The 7,946-nt window shown below is 33.2% G+C and overlaps 2 protein-coding genes across 2 annotated transcripts; both read right to left on the bottom strand.

The window, feature by feature from the left end:
* Positions 1 to 493: 493 nt before the first annotated feature.
* On the bottom strand, positions 494 to 2,247 carry LOC145102946 (clavaminate synthase-like protein At3g21360). Its single transcript, XM_079040468.1, has 3 exons — positions 1,741 to 2,247; positions 1,139 to 1,392; positions 494 to 1,063 (listed from the first exon to the last, which is right to left on the bottom strand). The coding sequence occupies exons 1-3, from the start codon at positions 2,116 to 2,118 to the stop codon at positions 697 to 699; spliced, it is 999 nt and encodes a 332-aa protein (XP_078896594.1). The 5' UTR covers positions 2,119 to 2,247; the 3' UTR covers positions 494 to 696.
* A 2,152-nt stretch (positions 2,248 to 4,399) lies between these two features.
* Positions 4,400 to 5,856, bottom strand: LOC145100444 (clavaminate synthase-like protein At3g21360). Its single transcript, XM_079037713.1, has 3 exons — positions 5,412 to 5,856; positions 5,054 to 5,307; positions 4,400 to 4,944 (listed from the first exon to the last, which is right to left on the bottom strand). The coding sequence occupies exons 1-3, from the start codon at positions 5,787 to 5,789 to the stop codon at positions 4,593 to 4,595; spliced, it is 984 nt and encodes a 327-aa protein (XP_078893839.1). The 5' UTR covers positions 5,790 to 5,856; the 3' UTR covers positions 4,400 to 4,592.
* Positions 5,857 to 7,946: the final 2,090 nt, after the last annotated feature.

Below are 7,946 nucleotides of genomic sequence, written 5' to 3'. Positions count from 1 at the left end.
ATGCAGAGCGGATTCCCGAATGCTTATTGGACTGAGACCTTTAGGTGAGAGAGCTAAACATGTGTCTGGAGTTCGTCGTAACAACATCTTCCTTTGAAAAATAATGTATAGTTTGTTGGTGTTTTTTGTATAAAGACTTTCCTTAGATGGTGTTTTTTGAACATACCAAACTTCTATATTATTTTTTGAACAATTTTGAAACATAGTTACCTTCTTAAGTCATTTGCTCTTTTTTTCCCTCTAATTATTTTTTACTGGTAATTGCCGATTACCATAAGATCAAATTTGAACAAAAAATGTATATCATTGGTGCTTTTTGTACAAATGTTTTACTTGAATTGTGTTTTTTGGACACATCAAACTTGAATTATATTTTTTGAACACATCAAACTTGAATTATATTTTTTGAACGTTTTAAACATAGTTACCCATATAAGTCATTTTCCCTTTCACTAACGCAAAACACATAAACCCAAAATGAAATGTAAAAAAATAAAAATAAATAAATAAATCATTCTTATTGCATATTACAAAAACATGGATAGTGAAATGGTGTTTTTTTTTTTTTGGCTTCGCATTTCCATTTATTTATCACCCATTATTCTAAAGTATAAAAAATACACATCTTATTCTAGTTCACATTTTGGTAAAAGCACTAGTTACCTGCAATTAAACGCGGCTTCTTCAAGAACCCGATCACTTGCAAAGGGAAGCTAGCACACGACGTGGTGGCTTTAGTAGTGGTCGCCGGCCATGAAGAACCATCAAGTTATTAACCAGAAGCACATCGCCTTTCTTCCAAGGAATCGCAACACACTCTTCTTCTAAGATCTTCAAGTAATCTTCCACAGCATCATCAGGCACAGGGTCGCCATTACCGAGCTCCACAATCGTATCAACATCACAAAACCTTTTGTTCGCAGGGCCACTGTAACTAACTGCAATACTGTTGAACCATGTTTTCCGGCGACTCTCTTCGTCAACCCTAACGGCTGCTAATGGACCTGTTATGATTTTTGCCGAATTCCCAATCCATTCAATCTTTGCCCCAAGCTTAGATGCCCTGTCAATGGAGGATTAAGTTTAGATAAAGTCGGTGAAATCACGAACCTGTTAATTACTAGAGACATGATGATACCTTTCCTCAGCGACGGTTTTGTCGTCGGTTTTGTATGTTGACTTCCAACCACTTCCGGTGAAGGATGATGGATCGTCTTCTTCGTTTGATACTTTTGTATAGGTCAATCCATGCTCCTCTAGCTGTGAAACGAACTCTGGGTGCTTCTCTGTCATCCTTTTGTATATGATATGACTCAAAACTATCGGAGTTTCTCCCCCTTTTCCTGGTTCTTCGTCGCAAAAGAAAAATAACTTGGTGGGGAAATCACGAACCTGTTTGAGATCCCAACAATTCAAATAAGTAAAGGTTATACATCTACAAAAATTGTAAATAAAATCAATAGAATGAAGTAATGAACATCTATCCAGATTTCCCCTTTAGTGGAGCACGGATTTCATGTAGATCTGAGCTTAAATTGCTGAAAATCAATGAAACCACAAGCTGGAAAGAAGTGGCTTCAAGTACAGAAGCTTTGAGCTGAAAGAAACTTCAATCATACTGAATTAAAATTTGCCTTAGTGTCTGGAATTATGAACTACCACTACAGACTTGATTGTAAGCACGAAAAACGAAATTGAGAGTGAAATTGGATAGATATGTAACAGAATCCAGGAATTTACGTAAGCCATTTCGTGATGGAAAGGAATTCCCTTCTCGGGAGGAGCTTCATTTGCGGTGTAAACCCGGCCAACGACCTTGATTCGAGAGGCTCGGCCGCCGACATAGAACGCTTCAGGGTAGCCGAAAGCTTCGACGACGTCGTTGAAATCAGAAGGTGAAGCAACAGGGAAGCCTCGGAAGAGAATAGCGCCACTTTTCTGAAGAAGAGACTCCAGCCATGGTTTATGAGCTCTGATCGCCTCTTTGAAATTAGGGAGTTGTACTGCAGTAGAATCAGTGGTATGGTTTGGGGATAACACCGCCGGGAAAACAACGCCGTCGTCCTGAGGCTTTTGCTGTGGTAATTCTACTTCTCGGAAGAATTTCACGGTGGCCATTTGGATTGTTTTTCAGCTGTCGTTCGATCAATACCGAGACAGTGAGTAATTGTGCCTCCATGCGTTGGGTGGGATTATTTTCTCTGCAACATATACAATACTCCAAAAACTGATGGCAAAATCATACACGTCTCGTTACATGCACAAAAGAAGTGTATAATATTTGATTTCATATACTGTATTATCTATTGTTATTTTATTTATAATCAATATATATATATATATATATATATATATATATATATATATATATATATATATATATATATATATATATATAGACTTAGATTCAAATGTTTTCAATATCTATTGTGTGCATGTATAATTAATTCTGGACCAATTATTTTAGATATTTTAATAAAGTAATTATTGCATATTAAATGTTGAAGATTTAATTAATATTCATTATATCTTCAACATGTAATATGCATTAATTACTTTCTTAAAATAACTAAAATAATTAGTCCAGAATCAATCATACATGCACACAATAGATAGTGAAAACAAAATAACCTAACCATATATATATATATATATATATATATATATATATATATATATATATATATATATATATATATATATATATATATAATATATATATATATATATATATATATATATATATATGTGTGTGTGTGTGTGTGTGTGTTCAGGTTCATTTGATATCATTCTAATTTTGTGAGACCGTGAGAACAAATCTAAAAATAATTTTAAAATGCAAAATAAATGGAAAATCCAAAAAAAAAAATTAATATTATTTTCGGACTTGAATTAACTAAAAACAAATAAAAAAAATTCCATTTTTTTTGAAAAATACGTGAAATATTCTAATACAATATTATACTGACATATTCTAAAAAATAATATTAAAATGCAGAATAAATGGAAAAATCTAATCAATTCTTTTTTTAAATATTATTTTCGGAACTTGAATTAACTAAAAAAAATAAAAATAAATTCCAATTTTTTTTTGAAAAATACGTGAAATATTCTAATAGAATATTAGACTGACATATTCTAAAAAATAGTTTTAAAATGCAGAATAAATGGAAAAATCTAAAAATTCTTTTTTTAAATATTATTTTCGGAACTTGAATTAACTAAAAAAAATAAATAAAAAAATAAAAAAATTCCATTTTTTTTGAAAAATACGTGAAATGTTCTAGTAGAATATTACACTGTACATATTCTAAAAAATAATTTTAAAATGCAAAATAAATGGAAAAATCCAAAAATTCTTTTTTTAAATATTATTTTCGGAACTTGAATTAACTAAAAAAATAAAAAATAAATAAAAAATATATATTATTTTCGGAATAGAATATTACACTGTATGTATATATATATATATATATATATATATATATATATATATATATATATATATATATATATGGTTAGGTTCATTTCAAACCACCTATATTTTGTGAGACCGTGAGACGCATTTTTTTTATTTTTTTATTATTTTTTTTAGTTAATTCAAGTTCACAAAATAATATTTAAAAAAGGAATTTTTGGTTTTTTCCATTTTAAATTTTTTTTTTAGATTTGGTCTCACGGTCTCATAAAATCAGAATGCTCTCAAATTAACCTGAACATATATATATATATATATATATATATATATATATATATATATATATATATATATATATATATATATATATATATGTCGTTAAACGCACCATCTATGCTTAAACAAATAAAATCACTATTCAAATGCACCAAAGAAAACATGGTCGAATTTAAAAGAACACTATCTAAAAATGATGTCTTTTTGGTGCAACTATAAATTTTTTATATAATTCACCCCTAACTTTTTTATTTATTTATTATAATTTGACCCAACTTTTAGTTTGTTTTACCATTTTGATACAGTCGATTTTTTTTTTTACAATTTCCATATTAATTTTTTTAATAGTGTCTTTGTACAACTTCTTTTAATAATATTTTTACAACTTTTATTGCATCTATTTTAGTAGTTGTATTTTTTTAATTATATAAACATTGTTCACAAAATTTCCTTAAATTTTTTATAACTTTTTTTTTAGTTGATAGCTTGTTTTACATTTTCTTCCTTGGTTAGGCGAGCGGCCTTTATACCTTAAAATTTTTTTTAAGAAAGGTTATTTCAATAATATATTTATTTAGGAATTTTATATATTTGTTTTTTTTTAATAATTTTTTTTTTCATATGCACAGGGTATCAACCCAAGTAACAAATTAAACACTATCAATTTATATGAACAAATTAATTAAAGAAAATGTAACTTTCTACTTAAAAAACGTCGTTCAAATTTTTTTAAATAAAAGTATAAAACACCAAAACTTAACCGATATAAGCAAACCAATACACATACCGGAAAATTATATTGTTTTATTTAGCTTGCCATATGCATTTATTAATCGCTGGCTATTAATTACTAGACTACAGCATTGTTTTTTCCTGCAACAGTTCAATGAAACGCCGATCACTTGCAAAGGGAAGCTAGCACACGACGTGGTGGCTTTAGTAGTGGTCGTCGACCATGAAGAACCATCAAATTATTAATAAGAAGAACATCGCCTTTCTTCCAAGGAATCGCAACACACTCTTCTTCCAGGATCTTCCTGTAGTCTTCCACAGCATCATCAGGCACAGGATCGCCATTACCGATCTCGACAAAAAACGATTTTCCCGCAGGGCCACTATAAGTAGTTGTAATAGGGTTGAACCATGTTTTCCGGCGACTCTCTTTGTCAAACCTGATGGCTGGGAGTGGACCTGTTGTAGCTTTTGCAGCATTCCCAATCCATTCAATCTTTATTCCAAGCTTTGCTGCCCTGTCAATGGAGGAATTCTCTTGAGCCATGCATGTTTGGATAAAGTTGGTGAACTTTACTTGTATTACATTATTGGGTTTAATGTAAATTGTGAAGAAAACAAACATACCTTTCCGCAGCAACATTTTTGTCGTCGGTGTTGAATTTTGACTTCCAATTACGACTGATGATGGATGATGGATCGTCTTCATCCATGATTACCTCTGTATACGTCAATCCATGCTCTTCTAGTACTGCAACCAACTCTGGGTGCTTCTCTTTCACCTTTTCGTATATGATATGACTCAAAACTATCGGAGTTTCCCCCCCTTCTCCTGGTTCTTCATCACAAAAGAAAAATACCTTGGTGGGGAAATCAGGAGCCTGTACATGCATTAACATGTGAGCACTAAGTTGCAATTAATTAGGTATGTCAATTGTTATCATGAAAAAAAAAAAAACGAGATTGACAGAATCGAGAAATTTACGTAAGACATCTCGTGATGGAAAGGAATTCCGATATGGGGAGGAGATTCATTTGCGGTGTAAACCCGGCCAACGACCTTCGTCCGAGGGGCTATGCCGCCTAAGTAGGGAATTTCAGCGTAGGAGAAAGCTTCCACAACATGGTTGAAGTCGGAAGGTGAGACAACAGGGAAGCCTCGGAAGAGAATAGCGCCGCTTTTCTGGAGAAGAGACTCCAGCCATGGCTTGTGAGTTCTGATAGCTTCTTCAAAATCATGGAGTTCTACTGCGGTAGAATCAGTGGTAAGGTTTGGCGATAACACCGCCGGGAAAAGAAGGCCGTTGTCCAGAGGTTTTTGCTGAGGTAGCTCTATATCTCGGAAGAATTTTCCGGTAGCCATTTGGATTGCTTTCCAACTGTCGTCGATGAATAAGAGATGATGAGTAATTCTGACTCCATGGATTATATTCGCGGGGTAGATATATCGCCCTTCTCTAGGGACTTATAGGTTATAGCTTGAATAATTTGTTGTGCATACATTAATGATTGCAAGATCAATGATTGCAGCAGGAATCCACATATACACGACGAATGCGACTTTTTAAAAGTGATAGTATTAAATTGATCATTTATTTTATTAGGACAGAGTGTGTGCGGTTGGGTCGTGCCATCCGTCCGCATGCTTAGGTGGACGATGGCTTCCTCCGAGATTACCCTTCTTGACCGTGATATGGCTTGGCACTAGGCAACTCTTTACCAATAATCTAAAAAATAGTATGACAATGTTGACACTAAGGTGATAGTTTGTTTTGGAAGTGGTTAAATGTCTTTTGTCTTTTTCCAAGTTTACGAAAGAAGACGTGCATTTGCGAAACGTCTACCCGCTAGAAGGGAAAAATGTTCAAAAAGTACTTTTGTAGAAAAACAAACGAGACCTCAATGCAAAATAATGATGTGGAAATGCATGATGTACCACACCACACATTTTAGATTAAGGCTATCCAGTATGGTATGGAGGGAATCCGATATGGAGGGGTCGATCCATACATGAAGACAAGGAGGTTTCTCTCTTCTTCTTATTCTTCTTTTCTCTCCGTTTCTCTCTATCTCTACGCGTGAACATTGCCCCCTTGGGCTGTAATGGTGTTTGTGGAGCGGAGTTTTAATGAGGTGCCCTTGCCTTTTGGCTCTTTCACGCTTATGTATGCCACATAGCGTAGTGGTCTTTGGGATAGCTGATTTAACTTAGCAAATGATCTTAATCATAATTTTTTTTCTTTTAAAACAGTGGCGGACCTATGTAGGGCCTTTGGGGTCCCGGGCCACTGCTCAATTTCCGGCACGCAGTGTAAATTTTTTTTTTTTTTTTTTGTTTTTCTATTAGGTGCACCCGCTTGAAGTACGAGGAACACCCCTACTAAAACAGTCTGCGTCCGCCACTGTTTTAAAATGTATGGATTACTTATGTGATGGTATAAAGCTATAACTTGATAAGTCAATTTTTTTATAAAAAAAAATGTTTGGGTTAGTTTATGCATATAATATGACAAAATAGAGTATAACTATTTACTATTTTACATATAATATTTATGTAAAAATAATAGTGCCTTATAAGCTAAAAGAGGGCATACTTTAATGAAGGTATTATGGTCTTCATATTTATAAACTAGGCAATTTGAAGGTCGGCCCAATATCGTGGTGGATTGCGTTATGATAAGGTCATCCGTTATACCCATTACATACCACATATGTGATGGGTGCCACATCAGCACAACATTCCACTACCACATACATGGGGTACTTACCACTAAACACACCACTCCACCTCATTTTTTTATTTAAATTTAATTCAAAAATACATTAAAAACATTTTTTTAATACTATTTTTTCCATTAAATTAAAATACCAAATTACATTAAATAAAAACTAAATTAATTGAAATTAAAAAATAAAATAAAAATAACAATCAAAATAAAAATTACATTAGTTAATTTAAAAAAAAATTAAAAAAAAAACATTAAAAAAACTAAAAATTCCAACCATACATAAAATAAACTACCCTTTACGCCTACGTCGGGCTCGAACCGACTCTTTCATTGCTAGAAAAAGTTTCAAGTCTTCGCCCTCAAGGTCGTCCGCTTTCATTTTCAAGATTTCCATATCGGTTTTTGTTTGGAGTGTCTCTTGTGCCTCTTGAAATTATGTTTGTGCTTCGATCATTTTTTGTTCCATCCGAGTCATCACCTTGGCCTTCGTTTCTTGAAGCTGCACATATCGATCAAATTTATCGCCGAACATATCCATAACACTAGAATTCGAAGATGTTGACGCCGCTTTTTTTGCTTTATTTCTTCCAACGGGCCGAGGAAGAGGTTGGTCGGTTTTAAGATCTATCGGATCGTCGTTGATGTCGATGTGTGTTCGGCCGTCCGATTGTTGAGAAGTTCCATCGGGGTTTCTCGAACACTTTGAACCGGAAGATTGGGAACTTCCTTCCGTTTTCTCTTTCCATTTTGGGGAGTCTTTCAATTTTAGTCACGGCTTCATATACGGAAAA

This window comes from Lactuca serriola, chromosome 4 (assembly GCF_051521515.1).
Source record: "Lactuca serriola cultivar US96UC23 chromosome 4, Lser_US96UC23_V15, whole genome shotgun sequence".
Taxonomy (NCBI): Eukaryota; Viridiplantae; Streptophyta; class Magnoliopsida; order Asterales; family Asteraceae; genus Lactuca; species Lactuca serriola.
The sequence above is the reverse complement of the archived record's forward strand: the minus strand, read 5'-3'. Positions and strand labels throughout refer to the sequence as shown.